The sequence below is a fragment of the Meriones unguiculatus genome, chromosome 4 (genome assembly GCF_030254825.1).
Source record: "Meriones unguiculatus strain TT.TT164.6M chromosome 4, Bangor_MerUng_6.1, whole genome shotgun sequence".
NCBI classification, from domain to species: domain Eukaryota; kingdom Metazoa; phylum Chordata; class Mammalia; order Rodentia; family Muridae; genus Meriones; species Meriones unguiculatus.
Genome location: NC_083352.1, coordinates 86,662,695 through 86,685,574, shown reverse-complemented (window position 1 = coordinate 86,685,574; position 22,880 = coordinate 86,662,695). Strand labels below are relative to the sequence as shown.

At 54.1% G+C, this 22,880-nt stretch overlaps 1 protein-coding gene across 26 annotated transcripts in view; it reads right to left on the bottom strand.

Annotated features, from left to right (window-relative positions):
• The window catches only part of Ncor2 (nuclear receptor corepressor 2), a 159,804-nt gene that overhangs the window by 45,936 nt on the left and 90,988 nt on the right, over window positions 1-22,880 (bottom strand). For 18 of the 26 annotated variants that reach the window (XM_060382319.1, XM_060382326.1, XM_060382329.1 and 15 more), the window contains 6 exons: window positions 20,302-20,356; window positions 18,285-18,383; window positions 7,700-7,851; window positions 6,601-6,773; window positions 6,329-6,427; window positions 4,631-4,693 (listed from right to left, as the gene is read on the bottom strand). In XM_060382319.1, the coding sequence (XP_060238302.1) occupies window positions 4,631-4,693; window positions 6,329-6,427; window positions 6,601-6,773; window positions 7,700-7,851; window positions 18,285-18,383; window positions 20,302-20,356 (641 nt within the window). The remainder of the gene's footprint in view (window positions 1-4,630; window positions 4,694-6,328; window positions 6,428-6,600; window positions 6,774-7,699; window positions 7,852-18,284; window positions 18,384-20,301; window positions 20,357-22,880) is intronic. The other 8 variants (XM_060382321.1, XM_060382331.1, XM_060382322.1 and 5 more) reach the window with 2 other exon arrangements.

The following is a 22,880-nucleotide window of genomic DNA, read 5'->3' as shown; positions in this document are numbered from 1 at the left end:
TGAGCAGAGCTAGCACGGACACGGGCCTCCACTGCCTGCCCTGGAAACAGCATGTGGTGCTCCTGGTTTAAGTCCAGTGGGGGCAGCCCTACCCTCTTACCACCAGCTCTGCCCAGGGTCAAAATTCCTTAAGACCCAGGCTAACCTCTCTGGGAACTTGAGGCCACCGGCCTAGCCTTGCAGGCCCCTCCCTTCCACTGTGGCCCTCCTCCTAAGGCAGGCAAGGGGCCAGGTCCCTGGGTATACCCAGTTCCTAAGGAGGCAGGGGTTCCTGCTCAAGCGCAGGCTCAGGCTCCACCCAATATGAGCCCAGGAGAGCAGCCCTGCCTCCTTAACACACACACATACCACACACAGAGATCCTGGACCATCAGGTTGCCAGGGACTAACTCCAAGTCCCTTCAGTCCTCTGAATAGTGGCCAAACTCTGAAACTCCAATGCTGTCACCAGAGCCACTGTGGCCTCTCCATTTCTGCCTCTCCGGTCCTCATTGTCTGGGTTTCTAATATGTCTCACTTGAGTGCACTGTCCCTGACACAGGGCTATCTGCTCCACTGGCTGCCCTTCCTTCCTTCATTACTTAGAAAATAGCAGCACAGGGACCAACTGACTCAGTCCCCTCACCACTGAGTCCTACTTTGCAAGTAGAGCCTGGGTTCCAATCCCAGATCCCTCATTTCACAGCTATATGATCTTGGGTAGTCATTCAGAATCTCTGGGTCTCTCTCCTCATTTGCATGACAGCAGCTGCCTCAAAGCAGGATGCAGACGTATTATCTTCTTTCATACAGTAGGCTCACGCTCCACTTGAGGCTGAGTAACTGCTTGGCAGGCCATGCCCCTGCATTCCAACCTCCCAAGGACACAGGCGAGGATCAGTCCCATGCTACAGGTAAACACTCAGGCCAGATTCCATGAGGCAGTGTCGGGACTCCAATCCAGCCTGTGTGCTGCCCACACAGGCTGTGCCCACTGTATACCAAGAGCTGCAAACATTTGGCTCCTTCCACCTTGATGATAAACCCAGAAGGCCAACCTCCCTGCCTTTTTTTTTTTTTTCGGGGATAGGGGCAGTGAATGAAACTAGGTAGAAATGGGGAGGCAGGCAGGCAGACCAAGGAGCTGCAGAGGTGACAGAGCAGGACAAGGTGCCAAAATGGCTAAGCATCAAGACTTCAAGGTCAGCTATCGACTAATTATTGACTCTTAATCAATAAAAGCACATGGATGTGGCTTAGACGATATTCCCAACTAAAGTTTTATGTTCACCTAGAAGTTATGCACAGGGAAACGCGCCCGTGGAAGAGACAGAGGGTACAAAGAGGCTAAGGAGGATTCTGTGGTAGAACACACCTTTAATCACAGCACTCAGGAGGCAGAGATGGGGACCTCTTCAAATTCAAGGCCAGCCAGGGATACAAAGAGACCCTGTCTTAAAAGGAAAAGAAAAGGAAAAAAAAAAAAAAAAAAAGACAAAAGAAAAGAGAAAAGGAGGAGGAGGAAATCCAGATACAAGGGGGGAGGCGTGGCAAGGTCATGAGAGGATGGAGGCTAGCAATGTGAGGACACCACCTGAGGTGGGATATGGGTGCCAGCGCCTTGCTGGAGCCCTGAAAGAAATATGGCCCTGCCCACACTTCAACTTTGCACCTCTCGTCTCCTGAGCAAGGGAGAGAAAATTTTCCTATTGCGCTGCAGTCAGTGACTAGTATACAGATGAAGAAAGTGACTGGTCTGAGGTCACATACACAGGAAATCCAATGAGGTTTCTCTCAGGGTGGGGCTGGGCTCTCCTGCAGCTGTCCTTCACAGCTGGGCTACAGAGGATGCTCCAGTGGCTCTGGGAACACCTGGCTGCTTACCTGCCTGGGTTCCCTGAGGGCCTGGTTCACTCTAGGATCCTACCCCACACTGGGCCAGGGATGGGTGAGTACCATCTGCCTGGGACACAGCTTGGCTCGGGTCATTTTCCTCTCTGAGTTGTCAGCACTCTCTCAGCAGGGTGCCCTGGAACATTCTTAGCCTCTCACCCCCACAGGCAGTGGAAAAGGAGCTACCACGGGCTGTGCGCACCTGCCTCCCCGCCCCCGCCTCCGGAACAGCCATCAGCAGCCACTGTGAACAGGCATAATTGTCCAGATTGCTGTAATTCACAGCAGCAACCCGCGCCGGCGCTCACGGCGCTATTTCAAATGTCACTGAGCAGGGCCGGTGCACATGGGCCCTGGGATCACTGGAGATGAGCTCCCAGCCCTCCCTATAGGCCCTAACCTTGAGACAGTGGCATGGGGCGACCCATCCCAGCTGGTGAGTCATCCCACCCCCTCCCAACTCCTGATCTGCCCTTCCAAAGCAGGGAGGGGGGAAGCAGCCTCCTGGTGTCAGGCAGTGGGGCTGGTGACAGCATGAGAACACTTGAGAGGCTGCAAGCACTTCAGGATATGGGAAAAGGTGGCCACTTCCCATGAGTAATTGCACAGCTGGTATGCTGAGATGGGAGGACCCACATGTGAATAAAAGCAAAGGAGTCACATGATGCCCACAGAAGCACGCACAGCCCAAAGGGGGGACAACCCACCACTCTGTCACCAGGTAAGCCCACAGGGAAGAAAGTGGGGGGAGGGGGCCTGCATTCCGTGTTGTTTCATGTAGCTCTGCATCCTTCACAGGTACGTGAACCCTGAACACAGCACTCAGGGAGTGCAGCCAGGCATGAGGACTACAGCGGCAGGAATCTTTCCTGTAAGTGTCAGGACGAAATGACTTCTAGCCACAGACCGGAAGTCCATTAGTGCTGCCTCGCCCTTAGACTGATGGGCAGGAGGTACCGATAATGGGTACGGGATTTCCATCTAGGGCGTGGAAAGTTGTAACACACCATTGTGGGAAAATGTAGGTGGCGGCATTTTTTGTTTGGTTGTTTGAGACAGGTCTCACTCAGTCCATGTTGGCATCCCCTGTGCTACCTAAGTGAGGGTGAGACTAAACTCATGGTCCTCCTGCCTCTGCCTCCGATGTGCTGGAATGACAGGCATGTGCCACCAGGCCCAGTGCTTTTCAGTGGTCAAGTCCGTTATACAGACTTTGAGGAGATTAAACCATGGGAATCGAACCATTACATAAAGACTCTTTAGAATTCATACCACAAACCACAATGTAGACGCACGCACAAAAAACAAAACATCAAACTGACAACACAGGCCCTCTGGGATGAGTGCGCACCGCACCCAGCTGGCTAGAGACACAACCACGGAGCCCTGCAGACAGACTGCCCCACTGTCCTTTCTGAGCGATGGCACAGCCCCCAGGCTAGGCCTACCCTTAGGTGAAGAAGGGCACAGGCCAGAAGGAGGATGGGGAGCAGTCAGAGTACCCTCCAGGTTGCTGGCTGCTCCCCAGGCGGTTTGGGACATTCCTGCCGCACCCATAAAACCCTCAGCAAACCCCACGAGAGTGGGGAGGAACAGGTCTGAGGAGCAGAATGACAGGTGTGCGAGCACTCTTAATCAAAGCCACTGGTTCCTACCATGCACATCGCAGCCTGGACACAGCCTTGGGGCTGGGTGTGAGGGACGAGGGACAAGAGGATGGGGCTCGCTCCCGATCCTCAGTGTTTTCACCTCTGGAGCTTTGGGAAACCTTCAGCCTCAGCTTCTCCTCCATGACAGTGGGCAGGGATGGGAGCTACAGCTACATCTCAGAGAAGAATCATGGCAAAAGAGGTGGCAACTAAGGCAGGAGCCAAATGCAGTGCCCCACACTCACGGCAGCAGGTGGCTTTGTGTCTCTAAGAGAGTGAGTGTGCTGGGGAGGCAGGGACACAGCATGTTCACAGCTCCTGGCTCTGGGACCCTTGGTGAAAGCCGTACGTCCTGAGGCCTCCTAATGCCTGGCTTTAACTCCTTACAGCCAGGCCTGAATGGCACTCCTATCTTAGGGATGGGAAAACTGAGTCTCAGAGCTAGGTCACCAAGCTGGAAAGTGAAGCCTCAGCCATGCTGAATGTGGTTTCAAGAGAGGTTATGATAATGTCACCAGGGCTACCAGGACCCCAGGAGGCATGCCCCAAAGGTCAGGTTCTATTGTTAGGGCTCAGAGAGGTGCCAGGGTTAGGGGTTCTGTCTCGTCAGCAGGATGTGGTAAGAAATGTCCATCTCAGAGGGTGTAATTGCCTAGCCCAGCCTGTCATGTCGAATGTCACAAGGTCACCAATAGCTGGCGACTCCCTATTTTGAAAATCCAGTCTTGGCCTCGTGATGTAGACACGCACCCAAGCCTGGGGACCTCTGAGACCCCATAGAAGAGCCACACACTTGTGTGAAGACAAGAAGTCCTATAGTTCCAACACAGTGGCCTGCCTCGATGGCCAGAGAGCTGTGACTCCACCAGGCACCTTGTCCACTGTCCTCTTGGGCCAGTGGCACTAGCCACTTATGCACTCAACCCACAGGCTACTGAGCTATCACGACTTCAGATACAGCACACCACTCGCAGAACAGACCCATTCTCTGGCAGGTCCACTAAGGCTCTGAAGAGTCCAACTCCAGGCCGGATGCACCAGCAACTTTGCAAAACATCCCAGTACCCGAGACAAACTCAAGCACATTGCACAGCATTATGGCACCTTACCTTTCTTTGCTGTCTCCATCTCTTCCTCAGTCCATCGAGAACTCTCATTCATCTCCATGGAAGCTGAAAGGGAGACAGGGCAATTGGTGACAGTCCCTCGGCGTAATTTCCCTACAGTCTGCTCTGAGCCAGCGGAGGCTTAATCCCAGCTACCCTGTGCCACAGTGCCTGACAGCTGGGTGCTGTGCACAGCAGCGCCCTTGCTCTCACATGTAGCCCCACAGCCCACTGCGCTGTGAGGTCCTGCTATCTCAATCTACAGACAAGAAAACTGAGGTGGCTAGGGACTGAGCTACGACACCTGGCTCTACACGCACTCTGCTAGCCAAGGGGTAGCCTGCCTGGGGACATGGTCACAGTGCGAAGGAGGGATGACGGGCAGGTAGACAGGGGCCCCACTGTGCGGAGCAGGCCGTTTCACCTCCTCAGATGCTGCCCTCTGGACCAGTGCTTCTCAGCCTGAGGGGTCGCATATCAGAGAGCCTGCATGTCAGATGTTTGCGTTACGATTCATAACAGCAACAAAAATAGTTGTGAAACAGCAATGAAAACTCTTCATTCGGGGGGTCACCACGACCTGAGAAACTGAACTAAAGGGCTGTGGTGTTAGGAAGGTTGAAAACCACTGCTCTAGATGCTCACAGCCCTTCTCCAGCCATGACAGTCAAAATGGCTCCTTCGTATTTGCCCATGTCCCATAAGTGACATCACCATGGCTGGGGACTCTGCTTGTGCTGGTGACTGTCACAGCCTCCCCAGCTTGTCCAAAGCCCCTCAGAAAGGATATAGCCAGGTGTAGGTTGGTCAGAGGCTTGAACTATTCTCCAGCAGCATCCCAGGTGGCCTGCCCAGAACCCAGCTATGAGCCCCTGACAGGGGGGAGTTGGGAACTGTGCCAGGCACAGTATGGTCTATTCAAACTAAGGGACAGCGAGGGCAGCAAGCAGGTGAAGGTAGGGAGGGAAGAGATAGTCATGCCCATTCCTGCTGCTGAGCCCTGGTTGTCTCCCAGATCTCCCAGGATCCCCTGTCTTTCCAAGGGTAGCCCTAAGGGAGGCTTTCTAGGCCCTGGGTAGAAGATTCTGGAGCACTGAGGGAAGCCCTGGGTATGTTTTCTACCCTTCAGCCTAGAGGACTGTCCTCCACTAGGTGTGCCTCAAAGCTTCTCACAGACCCTCTGGCATACTGGCACCAAGTGGCAGCTGACACATGACCAGAGCCAGGTAGGGTCCAAGGTCATTGGGGCTGAGTTCCAATTATACCTGTGACTCCACAGGCCCCATTAAAGTAAAGCAGCCCATGAGTAAAAGCCCAAGCCACTCCCAAGAGGAATGAGGGCCTAGTGCAGATCCAGGGAGCCCCTAGTAGGGTCTGTGAGAAACAGAACAGGTCTCACGTCACTCTTCCCTGGGAAGAGCCCCAGGCAGCCAAGATCTGCAGCACAGGATGAGTGAGCTAGAGCTGCAGTTCATCTCACCCTATCGGTCCTCTTTCTACCAAGAGGAGGCCCAAGGAAGCCCCTCTACAACATAAAGGGAAACCAAGACCCACAAAGGTGCAGGCGCCACCCACAAACTGTCCTCCTAACAGTAACTTCACCCAGCTCATCACCACCCCAAAGAGAGGGCCGCGCGGCTCATTCTTCTGATTTCAATACAACAAACAGGGGCTGGGTGGGGGAGGGGTGGGTGTTATTGCCTTTTCCCAGTCCTGAGCTCCGCCCGCGTCCAGGTTCTAGGCTCCTGGAATCTCTTATATTCTTGTCGGGTGTAGTTTCTCTCTGTGCACGTGCAGACGCTGAGGCAGAGAGAGAATGCCCTGGGTGAGCTCAGTAGGCATTTCGATCTGAACCCCCACCACAGAGAGCCAGGCCCTCAAGCTACAGGCAGTTAGCTCCAGCTTCATGGGAATCCTGGCAGGAACCAATCTCTCTGTGTCCCAGTCCCTCCCAGTCCCCAGACCCTGCTCACCCAGCTCCGAACTCTGCTGCAAGGTGGCAGCCTCCTCGTGGTTGGCCTCGTTGGCCATGGAGCGGGTGATGCGGCCTTTGCGGCGGCCTTGGCTGTTGGCAGTTTTGCGGCCTTTGGAGGCCACAGCCTCTTTCTCGTCATTATCCTCCCCAGAAGTGTCATCAGTCTTCTCCCTGCAGTTATGGAAGGGAGACCAGGATGGATCAGCTTGGGCTGGAAACCCCAAGACAACTGGAAGAGACCTTTGGGTCACTCTATCAGAGCTGGAGAAAGGGAAGAGGTGCTGCTGGGCCAAAGACGGCAGGCACTATGGGTAGGCAGATCCCTACCGGGGAGGGGGGGCGATGGGAGCCCCTCCGGTCACCACTGGGAACTCAAAGTGTTGTTCATTGTTACCACCAACCATACACCAAACAAGGAACCCTGCTGGAGGCCTTCGAGACTCTCTGCAGCCCTTTGAGTAGCCACAGAAGACTTAATTCTGGCTCTTTACAGAGTAATCTGCTCAGGGTACCCAGGACTGCATGCCTGGAGAATCGCAGCCCAGGTTAGCTATGGGGGTGCACATGACGTGGGGACCCAGCTTCTGAGAAGCAACTGGGGCAGATTTATTGCCTCTGTCGCCCATTCATCTTCCTGAAAGATGCTGGCTGGAGCCGTGGAGACGGGGAAGGGGGAGGCTCTGGCGTGCACGGGGCCCATCACAGGCACCTGCAGCTCCTCCACCTTCTCCCACTGGCTTGGAGCTGTCGGGTGCTGATAGGGGTGACTATGAAAGTGAGGGCTGCCGGATGCTTGCAACCATGTAGCCCTCCCGAGGCTCTTCAGCCCACTCTCCCTCATGGACCTCAGGGGCCTTGGAGGGGAGGCAAGGCTGAGTGCCAAAGTGGCTGTCTGGATTTATGAGTGCAGGAGCAGGGCTCAAATGAGCAATCGGTCTCCTCAGTCTCTGGGGGGCTGCGGAGAGGGCGGGGGATGGAGGGAGGAGGGGCTGAGGCTTCCGGGAGGAAAGGCCTGGGAGAACTGACTGGGGCTCCAAACTGGCGCCAGGCTCGCTCCCCAGGGCCCAGGTGTGAGCTGAGCAGCTGCAAGGCCTTACTTGCTGAGCTCTTCTTTCTCATGGTCCACATCCTGCTTCTCCTCCTCCTTGTCGGCCTCCTTCTCCTTCTCCTCCTTTTCCTCTTGGCTGCTCCGTGCCATCTGCTGCTGCTGCTGCTGCTGTTGCTGCTGCTGTTGCTGCTGCTGTTGCTGCTACAGCCCAGGGAGCAGAGGCAGGAGGGAAAAAGGAAGACAGGTGAAGCTGGGGAAGGGAGAGACAGTGAACGTGGAGGCTGGGGCAGCTGGGAACCCAGCCAGGTGGGAGCTGTTGGAGTCAGAGGGAAGTGTGAAAAAGCACTACACTTGGGCACCGGGGTTCAATTCCTGCCTCTCTATTGAGCCTGAAGGAGTAACTCCTGCAGAAGGCCTGGGAGGTGGGGTGGGGAAGGGAATAGGCAGAGCGCAGGCAGGCACACCAACAAAAAATGTGTGTGTATGTAGGGGCAGTGATGCAGCCCTCTTTCCCCCATTCTTCCTTCCTGGCAGGAGAACAGTGGTCCACCATGGCTCTACAGCCTTGTCTTTTATAGGCTTAGGCTACACAGGAGACAGACAGCGACATCATGGCATACTGGTACACAGAGCAAAAGTCTGACTTGTAGAGTCATTGTGGGCTCTGGGGACAACACTTCTGTCTCCTCTGGATTCTCAGGTCACTCTCCCCACTACCAAGAACCTCATGATCTCTAAAGGGAGGGGCCAGGGCAGCCACCCTGCCCAGAAGCAGCCACATGTGGCTGCTGGCTCCTCAGCTGGGTACCAGATGTCTGCCAGCCAGTCTAACAGATCCTAACCCTCCACACAGCCCAGGGGCAAAGCCTCATCCCAGCAGACAGAGGACCTTGAAGCTGACACAGAATGGGTTTCCTGTCAGGTCAACAGTGTCCCCTCTTCATGTGCCCAAGGTGAGCCATGGAAACTGGGGGTCTGAACTCAAGGAGATGGAAAGGGATACAGGAGGAATTCCTGCTGCTTAGCCCACACTCCACAGCTGTCAGCACATCTGCCCTGAGCTCACCCATGCAGGGGCATGGTATCCAAGACACTCAGCTCCTACCCCCATATGGAGGGGCTGGGATGGGGTGCTGGAACCAAGGACTCAGCCCTTGCTGCCCGTTGCACAAAACATATGGTGTCCCTACGGATAAGGGCGACAGCAGAGGGCAGGCTCCCCTGGCCAGATACTCACTTTGGCCTGAATGAAGACACGTGCTTTGGCCCCTACTGGCTCCTGGGAGACTTAAAAGGGGTGCTGGGTCCTTTGACCAGCTGCTTGAGGTTGGCAAATCACAGAGCCTGCAAGCCTGGCTGGTAGTGCTGGCCAGCCATGCCCAGGGATCTCAGGTTTGCCATGGCTTCGTGGGCAGCTGTGTGGCTTCTGGTGCCTAAAGGCTGCCAGACCCCAATTGCACCAAGACCACCATGATCCCTGGCTGGAGGCAGCATCAATATTTTCAATGTCTCAGCTTAGTCACAAGCAGTGGGACACACCTGTAACCCCAACACCTGGCAGGGAGACCCAGAAGGACGGCAACAAATTAAAAAGGCCAGCCAGGGCTACATAGTGAGACCCTGTCTCAAATGAAACCACACAAACAAAAGTAAAGTTCCAGGTTGTCCCAGTGAATTCCCAAGTTTACAGACTAGCTAGCACGTTCTTATCTAAAGCTGAAGAGAAGGACGTCAGGCAGCACAACCTGTAGGTTCCAAGGCATGTGGCTTGGTTCTGCACTATGTGAGCAAATGGGAATGGTCATATGCCAATAAAGCTTTATTTACAAAAGCAAGCAGTGGGGCTGAGTTCGGCTGTAGGCTGACTATAGGTGACCCAGAGGTTCCATAAGGTCATCTGGCCCCTCTCAAGTCTGCTGCTTGGGTCCTCAGACCAGTGTGAGAGAAAACTTCAGGTGTCTGTATCACACAGCCAAGGGATGCCCCCGGACTCCTCAGCTCCAGCTTGGACATCCAGGAGAAGCAGAATCATAATGTCCTCATGCCCATGGACAGCCATCATCCCATGACTCCCAAGCATGTAGTATAAGTGACAACCCAACAGTTATGGTCAAGGTAACTGTGTATGTCCCCCAACCCCAGATCACAGCGCTGTGGGCCTCCTGAAAGGACCTACAGGGCACTGCAGGTGTCTGTTCGAATCTGCTAGGACCCATTTTTCAGAAAACAACAGTAAGAAGGACAGATGTCAGTGAACAATTATGTCACACCGTAGCCTCCCTGCTCTTCCCAACAACCCTGATATTACACTGTTCCACAGATGAAAACAAGACACACAGAGAGGTAAAGCAACCCTTCTAAAGTCACACAGCATTTCCTAGCAGAGCCTGCAGCCAGATGAGACCTCCACCACGACCGTGGGGTTTTCGGGTTCCTCCAGGTTAGTGGAACTGTGGCACTCACTTCATTCCTACCCTAAACAAACTCTTGTCTATAAGAAGCACCAAGCCCTCCCCCACCCCCCACCCTCAAGGTGTGGAGTCAACCCCACAGATCAAGTTCTGAAGCTGATTCTGTCAGGGCTGAAGTGTTTTGAGGGAGGTCAAAGGTAAGGCTTTCAGAGGCACAAACAACCCTGCCATGAGTTACTGAGACTCCTGAGTAAGGAAGCGGGCCTCACAGGACCCTGCCTCTATACTAGATTTTCACGGGTTTGTGGTGATCAAGATCAACGCATTGGGGAGCCCCTGGATTCCACCCCTAACTTAAATATAGGAGAACCTGACAGTTCATAGCCATACTGTTACTGTATGCCATACACACTGACTGACACACGCACTCACTCATCCAACAAACGCTGTACTACTGCACTACCAAGGCCTGATGAACCAAACACCCCAGCAAGTGAGTCCCAAGAGTCCCCTGTGTAGAAAAGGGGATGTGAGAGATTGGATGAGTGGTGGGAAATGGGGCCAGGGATCAGAGCAGAGGAAGAACAGTCTCTGCAGCTGGTGATGGACCCTTCACGCCTGTCTGGGCTCCCCATCCATCCTTCCCAGGGACACCTAACAAGGGATGTAGGCTCAGCAGAGGTATGTTGAAGCTACCCGAGTTTGTGGGATAGCAAGGGCCAACCATGAACCACGACCACCCTGTCATTAACAGAACACATGCCTTGTGGTTAGTTTGAGAGCAGAGTTTTGTTGTTGATGTTTTCAGGTAGGGCCTCACTACGTAGCCCTGGTTAGCCTGGAACTTGCTATGTAGTCCAGGCTGGCCTTGAACTCAAAGAAATCTTCCTGCCTCTGTCTCCTGGGTGCTAGGACTAAAGGCGTGCACGACCACACGAGGCCAGAGATCAGCTTTTGAACAGACATCCGGGGCTGAGTCATATGGTGCCTCTAAGGTCCGGCTGTGCGGTCCCCCTGGTCCAGCCGGCCTACAGTGTGAGGTCATTCCCACTGCTTGAAGGATGGAACATGGGCAGGATTTGGTGTGTGCCGGAACGGCCCTCTGAATCCGGCAGGAGTTACGAATGCACGTGGTGGAAGAGGCACTTTGTACGGTGGCTCCCAGAGCTTCCTGCTCAAGCTTTCCTGCGTTGCCACATTATGGAGACATTTCCACAGAGCACCACGGGACGTGTGCCCAGGAGTCCGTTCACAGTGGCCCAGGCTTGTCTATTTACTTATCCACAGAACTTGGGATGACGCCCTGGGCCTTGGCACTAGCTAGCCAAGTGCTGTACCCCTAAGCTGCACCCTCAACCTCATTTTAAATCCTCAACTGGGGGCTGGGGGTGGGACTGGGTGGGTGTGCCAGCTAGTTCTGTGTGAACCTGACACAAGCTAGAATTGTTTCAAGTTGAGAGAATCTCAGCTGAGAAAATGTCCCCATCAGAATGGCCTGCAGCACATTTTCTAGGTTGATGATGCTATGGAAGGGCCGAAGCCGCTGTCTGAGCAGTGACTTCCTAGACTGGGGGTCCTGGGTGCTACAAGAAAGCAGAATAAAGCTGGGCACAGCGGCGCACATCTGTAATCCCAGCACTCGGGAGGCAAAGGCAGATAGCTATCTGAGTTTGAGGTCAGCCTGGTCTACAAAGAAGAGTCCAGGACAGCCAGGACAGCCAGGAGAGGGGGGTGGGGAGGAGAGAAGAGAAGAGGCAGGCTAAAGAAGCCATGGAGAGCAAGCCAGTAGTGTTCCTCCACGGCCTCTGGTTCAGTTCCTGCACCAGGTTCCCGTCCTGACTTCCCTCAAAATGGACTCTGCTGTGGAACTGGAAGAGGAAATAAATCTGTTTCTCTCCAAGTTGCTTCTGGTCATGATGTCTATCACAGCCACAGGGACCCTAACTGAGACAGTGGGCAAAGGTGCTTGCTACCTAAGCATAAGGACCCGAGTTCAGATCCAGCACTGACATCAAAAGCTGCACAGAGCTGTGTGTGCCTGTGAGCCCCGTGCAATGGGGGAGGGAACTGGATCACTGGGGTTTGCTGGCCACCCACTTAGCTCCAGGTTCAGTGACAGACCCTGTCTCAAGGAAATAAAACACAGGGACACCTGCCAATCTGTGCATATTCACATAATACACAGAGCACACGTAAACACACACCTCCTAAGCAGGACAACAGACATAGTGCACAGACGTGTGTGCAGGCGCACACACACACACACACACACACACACACACACACACACACACACACACCACATCACACGCCTCCTAAGCAGGATTCTGCCCTGCCACCAGAACACCTGAATAAAATTTGTAGTCCTCTCCACACATGGGACATCCATGCTGGACTGACCTCCACACGGTAACTAGCTCCCACTCCCCTCTTGCCTTCACGAAAAGGCACTGGAGGGTCCCATCCTTGGGCCTTCATACCCACTGTGACCTTTGTCTGGCCAGTTCCTTCTTATTGCCCAAGTCTGGCCTTGGGTACCTGCTGCCCTTGGGGTCAGATCCCTAAAAGCTACTCTTGTTCACATAGCCGCCGGGACTTCGGCTGTCCTCCACCTCCAAGTGGCTGTCCAGGGACCTCATTTGTCTTGTTCATGGTGAAGTCATCCAAATAGATTCAAACTTGAGCAGCAGGGCCTTCCCTGATGGGCGGCTCCCAGAGCTACTGATCTGGTAAGCAATAGCTAGCTCTTCAAGAGCACCAGGGTGATGGCTGTCCTAGCAGAGTGATGGACCATGTCCAAGCAGCACCTCCACTTCCTACCTCCAATATGGGTAGTTTGGGCAGCTGGGCCTCCTGTGCTGTGTGTGGCCTGGCCCAAGCAATCGTCTTGAACCTTTCTCACTTCCCACAGAAGTAACCCAGCTTGCTCTATTCATATGTTACAGCCTCTCCTGCCTTCTGGGCTCCCCGATGCCAGCCCTGAGCAGGGTCCCACGGGGCATATCTAACAGACCAAGGATTTGGAGGAGGGCCCCTAAGCAGATTCCCACTGGCATGGAGCCAGGCAGGAAACCAGGGATGCCTGCTCAGCTGGGCCTTCATTGACACAGGTCTGCCTTGCCCAGGGCACCCTCAGTAAAACAGCTAGCTAGTCCACCAGTGTGGACCCAAGAGACATCAGACCCTAGGCTGGAAGTGCCCTCCTAAGGTCTGAGATGCAAGCACATACCCTCACTGGTGACCAACATCCAAATGGCCTACAGGGCACTGTGGCTTGGTTTAACACATAGGCTCCGGCCACCAGCCTCTGGTGACCTCACAGGCAAGGGGAAGCTGGCTGGTCCTCAGGGGAAGAATGCCAACCATACACTGCTCAAGGCTGTCTGGTGTTGCCCTGGAACAGACTTCTGGTCAGGCAGCCTGGGCCCAGCATGGGAACAAGGTCATCTGCCCCTTGGCAAGCAACCAGAAGAGAGTGATAGGGTGAGGGAGGGAAGGTGGATGCAGAAGGGGGACAAAGACAACCAGGAAGACAGACAGACAAACAGAGAAGGAAGGTGTATTAAAAGGTGAGACAGGGACAAAAAAAAAAAAAATAAAAGGTGAAGGTGATGCAGGGTCACAGAGGCACAGACAAACAGACAGACACGTGGCAGAGACAGAGGAGAGGAGACAGGGCCAGACAGAAAGAAAAAGGAAGAGAGGCCAGTGCGGAAGCCATGCATGATAGCAGTGAGAGCAAGCAGCATGTGTGCTGAGGCCAGGAAGAATGATGAGATGGGGTCAGAGGGGCAGCTGACAGAACACCATGGGCCAGGATGTGAGTGCTGACATCAGTGAGGACAAAGCGCCTCCGCCACCAACTTCCCCCCACAACGCAGAGGTCATGTGTCCAGCACAGACTTTTCCTGCTCATGTCCTGTCGCTGCAGGAAAATGCTTCAGGAGACCTAGCCTACTCTTAGGGACACACCTGCTCAGTCGAAGGTCCCTCGCCACCATCAGGAGGGCCACAGCATCTGCCCTCTGGCCATGGCCAGCATCTGCAGGCTCTGTGCTTAGGATGTGGCATGACATCGTGGCACTCTCTTGGGAGAGCACAGTGTGTGGCACCACGGCCTGTGAGTTTCCACAGGTCCATTAGCCAATGGGTCGGCCTGGCGAGAGGTGCCAGAACATGGTCCTGACCCCACTCCCAAGAACAGGGTGAGGAGATCACCATCCCCAGTTTTTGCCTCACCCTAGGCAGAAGCCAGAGAAGCTTCTGGAATGGGAGCTGCCCTGTTAGCTAAGCAACAAGGTTAGAATACCATTCCAAACAGCCAGCCACGCTCCTCACCCATGGGCAGCTGAGGGCAGGGAAAGCCTCACTCTTTCTTGGCCAGGTGGGCTTAAAGCTGAGACGGGACACTGGTGGCCACCACTGATACCCAATGACTTTCAAGAGGACCATATAACCTCTGCAGGTTTGTTTGTTTGTTTTAATGTGACCACTGAACAAGCACTCTGACACAGGGCAGTTGGGGGACAGGCAGGGAAGAGCTGGCTAACCAAGGTCCAGGCAGTCTGGATGCCTCAGGGCAGGTGGAGGAGACACTGACACATCACATACGATAGATACCTCCAAGACACCTGTCCAGACCGCCCTGCAGGTAATACTTGACACCCTGTCCTTAGCCACCTCAGTCTGCTTAGGGACATTCCAGAAAAGGGCCTTAAGGGTGCCCGAGGCTCCTTTCCCCTCCCACCACCCTGCTCCCTGCTTGGGCACTGGTCACTAGGACTGAGGTTCTTGAGGACAGCAGGTTCTGAAGAACCAGAGAGACTCTGACTGGACATGCTAGCCACCAGAGAGGGTAAACCTGGGAATTCACATCTCCACCAATTCCCATCCTGGTGTGTTCAGATGCAGACCGAGTGCTAAATGCCCAGGTGTTCCTAGGGTCACCTCCCTGCCCCCCCTCCTCACTTGGTTCTATCCCACCAAGGCAGAATGGAGAGAGTAGGGGAGGCCCCCAGTCTCTGAGCTATAGAAGGAGGCATCCAGCTCAGGATGTAAGGCTTGGGGAGAGCAACCCGGGAAGTCCCACCTGGTATCTACCTTGGTATCTCTAGGGGGTCTGAGAGTTGGGATATTTTGCTGGAATTCCCCGTCTTTGTGAGCCATAGCACATGGACTCCTCTATAAAGTTAGTTCTCCAATCCCAGCATGCAAGCGCCCAAGACATGCCCCATGAGCACGCACATCTATCCACCGAACAGGCGCCTCTCAGGAGGCCTCTGAGTGGCACCTGCTGTGCCCAGGAGAAGCAGAATGGCCTCTGTGGCTTTCCTAACCAACAGTGTGGCCAGGAGCCACAGGAACCACAGCATCCACAAATGGGCCACCCTGGGGCAGGGGATGAGTAGAGGATGAGGAACAGCATGAGGAGGAGACCAAAGAGACAAACAGAGAGGTGGCACTAGCAGGCCCTCTAGGCACATGTGGGAACAGGGATGAGAGGCAGCAGCAGCATGGGGACACAGCCACCCGGGGTGGGGCTCTGGCTCAAAGGACACCTGCGGGCGGTAGCAGCTTCCCACCCTCGGCCCTGCTTTAGGGCACATCTTACCACAGCGCAGAGCCAGAACACGGCCCCTTGAGTCCAGAGCCCGGCATCAGAGCCTCCTGTGAGCCTCACCTTACAGTTCAGCAGAGATCACAGGCTGGCCCTACCACCAAGTGACCCCAGCAGGACAGCTGAATTCCCTTAGATCCCACAGCCAAGGGAGTGAGTCTGACCCTGTGGATGTCCCTTTAGCCAGCTAGGTCCCCGGCTCTCTAAGTAGAAAGGGAGTGACCAAAGACCTCTCCCTTAAGCTGCTTTATGTTCAAATGCATGCAAAAGTAGCAATGTGGCAACGAGCCACTAGTTCCCTAGACTCTCAAGCATCTGCATGCTTGGCTCTCAGTTGGTGGCACTGTTTGGGGAGGCTTATGGGGTAGGGCCCTGTTGGAGGAAGTATGTCAGCAGGCGTGAGCTTGGGAGGTTTAAAGCTACCTGCCACCCCTAGTTTGTTCTCTCTGCTTGAAGCTTGTGGTTCCAGATGTGACCCCTCAATTCCCTGCTCCTGTCGCCACCCCTGCCATTTGCTGCCATGCCTCCTTACCACGATGGACCCTGATCCCTCCAGAATGGGAAGCCCAAGTAAGCTCGTTCTGCTGTGAGGTGCCCTGGTAATGGTGTTTTAACACAGCAACCGAAAAGTGACTAAGACACTCACTGCTACCACCATCAATACCAACACTATTATTATTACCACCACCATTATCAATCACCATCACTAAGACTATGATCATCAGTCATCAGAATAATCACCTCCAGCAGCAGCAGCATCGCCACCGCCACACCATCATCACCAGTACCACCAGGGCAGGCAGCAGCATCCCCTCCACTTCTCTACAAGGGTGGGGAAGGAGACTTTGAGAGAGAGGGTGTCTCTTTGTAGTCCTGGCTGTCCTGGAACTCGCTCTGTAGACCATACTGTCTCAAACTTAAGAGATCCACCTGCCTCTGCCTCCCCAGTGCTAGGATTAAAAGTATGTACAACCATGCCCGGGAAATTTAAACAGGGCCCCACATCTGCATAGCCCCAATGCCTTCCAACCTCACCACGCTTTCCCCTTGGTGTCTAAATGATCTTTTGTCTGTCAGTCAAGAAAATTCCTGAATGCCCCAGCAAAACTTCTAACATGCCCACTGCTCCGTGCCACAGTGCTGTGAGTCACACATCTGTCAGCAGCATGGACAGGCCAGCTCAATGTGGGCATACAAAATGAGCTGGAAACTACAGGCACAGACCAAATCCCGCCATCCTTCAAGCTAGAGGTGAACAGAGACACAGTCCTGGGTGTTTCACTGAGCTTGAACACACAGATGTGTGTTTCCATCTCTGTGTGCACATGTCTATGGAAGCTAGAGGTCAACCTCAGGTGTTGTTCCTCGGGAGCCATCACCTTGTATTTTGAGACTGAGTCTCTCTCTAGCACCTACAGCTTCTTGATTAGGTGGGTTGGCTGGCCAGCAAGCGACAGGATCCTCCCGTTTCCACCTCTCTTCCACTGGGATTATAAGTGTGTACTGCCATGCCCTCAGCTTTTTGTGTGGGTTTTAGGGATTGAGCCTTGGTTCTCCTGCTTACACAGCAGGCACTGTACCAACCTGTCAGGCATTTTTACTGGGGTGTTTCATTTGTATCAGCAGACTGGCCTCCAAACCTGCATTCTGCTTAAGTGACTGGAAACCAGCTGTTCTGTGGGACAGCAGTCTCTGTGCATGATGGTCTAGCCCAGTATGCAATGGGGCCTGATGTTTGCCAATCTGGCAGAGGATGATGGACAGCATATAACCTCTCTCTCTCCACCTTCTAAATGCCACACTCCCAGAATCCTTGGCTGTTGTGCACGAAGGCCCCATGTATTGCCTTCATTCACCTAACATCTTCCTGAAGGTAGGCAGTGATACCTAGGCTGTAGGCTATGCAGTAACAGCTGTGTACCAATAAAGTTTTATTTACACAGCAGATGGAAAAGAGAACTACAAGCTGCCAGCTGCTAGCCCTCTAGGCTCACTCTAGACACCAAGGCTCCATGAAATAAGCATGGTGACCACTGGCTATTTCTCCTCTCAAATCTCCATTAAAGAAGGAGCGGAGTTGCGAGTTTCTGTTACCTCAGATTGTCCTGGACAGTCTTTACTTTGATGCTCCCTACTTTAAAATTTTCTGTGCATGGGTGTTTTTTTGTTTTTTGTTTTTTTTTTTCCTGTACGTATGTCTCTCTATCATGTGTGTGCCTGATACCCATGGAGAACAGAGGAGGACATCAGAGCCCCTGGGATTGAAGTTACAGATGGTTAAAGCCACCATGTAGATACCAGGAATCAAACGTGGGTCCTCTGTAAGAGCAGCTGGTGCTCTAACTGCTGGGACATCTCTCCAGCCCTAAAATGTAGCCTTATAATCATAAGGACTATGGACTGGTCAGCCCTGGGCTACCAACAGCACAGCTGAGACAAAAGCATCGGGACACTGTCAACACCCTCTTCAAGTCAGATGCCACAGAAGGAATGGTAATGGTGGAACTTTATGATAGCAAATCATAAGAGACACTGACCACCCAGCAAGTGTCCCTTGAGTGTAGGGGCCCGGTCCCCGAAGCCAACCAACACAAACCACCTCTTACCTGACTCTTGCCACGGCGCCGGTAACTCCGCCTCACCAAGCTCTTGTAGTTTTCATTCTTCTTAGTCAGGTAGTAATAGAGGACACACTCCGCCACTGTCTGTGGGACAGAGAGACGATGCTGAGAAGTGTACAGGGCAAGAGAATTCAGAGTAGGAGGCAAGAGCCAGAGGCTGGAGTTCAAATCCTAGCTCCTCCCCTGATAAGCTGGATAGCCCTTGCCAAGGTCCCTAACCTCTCTGAATCCCAAATAACTTATGTGTGACATGCTAACTTCTATATGCCATGCAGAAATTAATCATGAATCAAGTGGTTATTCTAAATGAGAAACATATAGGACAAAGCGTGGCATGGAGAGTCACAGGCTATCAACATAGGTCCTGTCCTTGCAACTATAGGTGACAGTGATGACATCACAACAGCTCAGCTGCCATGAAGAACAAAGCCTCAGGTACTTAGAGCTATGCAAACCCCGCCTTTGCTACACATGACTCTGTGCTCCTTCCCTGACACCTAGGGTTCTGAACAACCTCTCCTAGGATTTAGACATCAAGGGCAAGAAGCTTCAGTGTATACCTGCTGTAGCAACTGTGCCTACAATGTTCATTCCTGTCATGCCAGGGACCATGAGGACTGTGGGGTGGGACAGACCCCAGCTGCCTATACATCAGGACACCCCTGAAGTGTGCATGAAGAGACACTGTAGCCCCAGGGTTCCCCAAAGCCAACCGTCACCCATACCCATGACCCACCAGAGAAATCATATGTCAGTCAGGCCAGGTAGGTGCTAACACTTTTTCTTGGCCTAGCAATGGGCATCTGCCCTGAGTCTGACTTGGATGTCGACCTCACTATCTCTCTGCCTGGCACTGGCCTTAGCAGGCACCATATGTTCTAGAAGCTCTGATCAGCCTCATCCAGGCCCTCTCTGAGTGCCTGGCCCCCTTAGACTCCCATCCTGCTCCCTCCCCCACAGCCTTGCTCAACCTCCAATTTCAGAGCCACCCTGGCTCTACAGAGCCCTCGCCTTAACCTAGGACTGTTGAGTCTCCCCCAACCAATGGGATGCATCAGCAAACAGGTAGGCTATTTATAAGGCTGGTTCCTAGCACTGGTTCTTCAGGTACCAGATCCCAGAGGGTCCCATCTCTCCAGAACGTATCAGCCCACAGGACAGCTGTTAGGAATGATCATTGTCTTTGAAAATGGCTGTCTGGATGCCATGTCCCACCTCCCACCAGCTGATAGCATACCTGGGATGTGGGGCAGGGGGCCAACTGGATTAGACATCCCACTACTGAGGGACTAAACACAAATTGTAGCCCTCCAGGGTGGGCCATGGTAGTCTGAGGTGCTGGGTGGGCCTACAGAATCAACTCCAGTGCACAGCCAATGCTGCCACATGTCCGCCAAGGGGTGTCCGTGTGCTTTTGGCTAACCTAGTATGTGAGTAAAGGCCAGTTAACGGGACCCTGAGGACAATGTGACTCCTTGCCAACAGGAGGCAGGGCCAGAGCAGAGAGCTCCAGGGTCAGGCGGGATTCGAGCATCAGTTCTGCGTGAAGGTTTGTTCACAATGGTAGAGACATGTGAGGCATACACCAGAAGTGGTGTCTGGAGTTGACAGAAAGCCCACAATACCCATGACAGGAACCCAGGAGGTTACTCCACACTCGGTCCTGGATTCAGGCCACACCTGGCCATAAGGCCTCAGTTGGAAAGTGGCAAAACTCTCAGAACTGGCCCCCACCCCAGTGTGCTGGGCAAAAGGCTATGTGATGCCAGGCCTCACAGCTTTCCTGGGTAGCCTGGGCCTGAAGCCCGAGGCTCCTCCCTATCTCGGGTGGGGCCTGCCTGGCTTTGCCCCTGAGGAAGGAGGCGGAGGCAGGAAAAAAGATGGAGCTGGCCAGGGAGACAGAGGAGGGGCACACACTCCACCCAGCCCAGACACTGGTTCTGGACGGTAGATGGCAAGCTGATTTAGTGGCCAGCACTGCCAGCCAGAGATGGGCACTCACCTTTCTCTCCAGGAATGAGGCAATCAGGCCAAAGTTCTTGGGGTGCTGCATGAACCTGGGGGAAGAGAAAGACAGGCGCTGAGGCCAGGCCGAGGGAGGACCCACAAAACAGCCAAGAGCTGAGAGTGCCCGGGTGCCTGCCACCCCAGCCTGGCTTGGCGGGCGCCGCCCCACTAGCAGATCTTCAGGGCGTGGGAAGGGCTGCGGGGCAGGGACCAGGGTCCAGGGCGTTCCTCCGAGTGACTCACTGGCTGTAATGCCTTTGAAAATACATTTGTTTGTCTTGCCGCAGGCTTCCAGGAAAAATGAGGACACGGCATTCAGCTTGCCATTGGGTCCCCCCCTCCAAGATCTGCTTTTGTCTCTCTCCCCCCAGCTGAGTCTGAGAAGTTGGGTCTGACCCGGCCCAGCCCAGCCTGGCCTATGCCAAGCCTGCCTGGACGAGGTTGGACAAGCCGGGCGATAAGGCCTCTGAGTGCTGGAGCAGAGCCTCGGATGCCCAGGAAAAGCCAAAAGTGGCTGGAGCTGCAGGGGGTGGCGGGAACTGGCGCCAAGCCACTAGCTTCCTGCGAAGCCTGAGCATTACTGGGAAAGCCAGCCAGCTGAAATGTCAGGGCCAGGCAGCCGTGGAGGCGGGGATAGGGTCATGGCCTGCTTACACCCCAAGGGTGTTGGGTGGCGTCACTGGGCCTGTCCCTCGTCTCCGACAACCTGCCACCAGCCCAGTATCTCCCAGGCAGAAATGGCTAGCAGCAGTACTGGGCCAGTTCCCACCAGAACTCAGCCTGTGTTGGGCTGCCCCGCCTGGCCTCCAGGTGGCTGGGAAGTAGGCCAGAGGCCCCTCCCGCTCTCCCCGCCAGACACTGGGGAATCCGGAAGGGCCTCTCAGCTCTTCCCAAGGAAGCAGAGCTGGCGAGGCAGGAGAATGGTGGGCTAGCCTGCCAGGGCCCCGCCCACCCAGGTGGCAGGCAAGCCTAGGGCACCTACCACTCTTGTCCTGCCCCATCCCTTCTATAGGATTTCCCTGGGGCAGTGATGGGCCTCAGGACACCAGGAATCAGAGTTGAAACACTTGGGGCACTTGTCCCTCTCCCACCACAGTTGCTGGAAACAGGTACAGCCTGATGATACATCTTATAACCCAGCAACTCAGGGGGCAAATGGACAGCCAGCCTGGGCTTCAGTGAGTTTCAAACCAAACAGGGCAATTTAGTGACCTCATCTGAAAACTTTAAAAAAAAAAAAGGAAAAGAAAAGAAAGAAAAAAAAAATAAACACAAGGCTCAGAAGTAACCTGTCCTCAAGAGACAAGCACACACTACCAAAACCGAAACAAATAACCAGGCAACAAAAGATTCACATACATGAGCACACACTCACGTGTGCATACACACACGTACCACCTGGACCTGTGCAAACCATATTTGGCGTCCCCAAGTTAGTGTCCCCTAAGAAACCTGAGATGAATATGGGGACTGGTCAGTCTTACGCAAATCACCACCCTTTCACGTAAGGCACAGGATGTCCTGGGCTAAGTGTTGGGGCTCCTAGGAGCTCTCCGGGCAGAAATGGCTGCCAGCAGTACCAGGCCAGTTCCCACAAGAGCCCAGACTATGTTGGGATGCCTTGCCATGGCCACAAGAAGAGTACAATATGGCTATGCCCATTTTACACAGGGGGAAACTGAGGCTGGGTTGGGCAGGACCATGCAGTAGGTGAGTGACAGAGCACCTGCCATGCGCATGTTATTCTCAGGTCAGTCTCAAGGAAGCCATCATCTTGCCAAGTGAGCCCTCCAGAGAGGCATGGCCCTTTACGGACCCACATAGTGTGGCTGTGTCTTGCGCAGACAAAGGTTAAGCCTGCAGAGGTCTGTTGCCTGGTCACCAGTTTTGTTAGCTATGGAGTTGACAGTAAATGACCAGGCCTAAAGAGCAACGAGACTCCCCAGGAAGGTTCAGCCATCCCAAAGTGTTCATCTACTAAAATAGCAGGCCATCAGGGGATCTGGACACACAGGGCCTCAGCCACTCAGGACCACTGTCTTGAGTCAGACTGTAAACCACAGAGAAAATAGGAGTCCCAGACACAAGCCACAAAGAGATGAAGGACAAGAGTCCCTGACCCAAGCTGCCTGTGGGAATAGCTCCTGAGGGTATGGGCCCTGCTGATCTGTGCTGGGGACATGCAACTCATTCTAGCACCCCTCTGAGGAGTTTTCATGTTTCCATGGCCAAAGACTCAGAAGGCTGAAGGCTGTGCAGACGCAAGTCCTGTGGGGACACCAAGCCTTGTCTGTGATCTGGGTGGAGCCAGCCTGTTGTACAGCACCCTTCAAAGGGCAGGTATGGGCTGACCCTGGACAACCATTCCCCCAGCAGGCATCTGGAAAACTTCCGGGGCACACAAGGGCCTCTCTGGAGGGAAAAGAGGTCAGCCACTCTGCTCCAAGAAGACCTGCTGTGCAAACAACCTTCCCGCCGGCCCTGCTCCCAACAGGCTCTCCTGGGAGACATTCAGGCCTCTGTCCCTGCTTCACTTTCTACTCTTAGCCTCCCAGGGGTCTTGGCCTTCTCTGA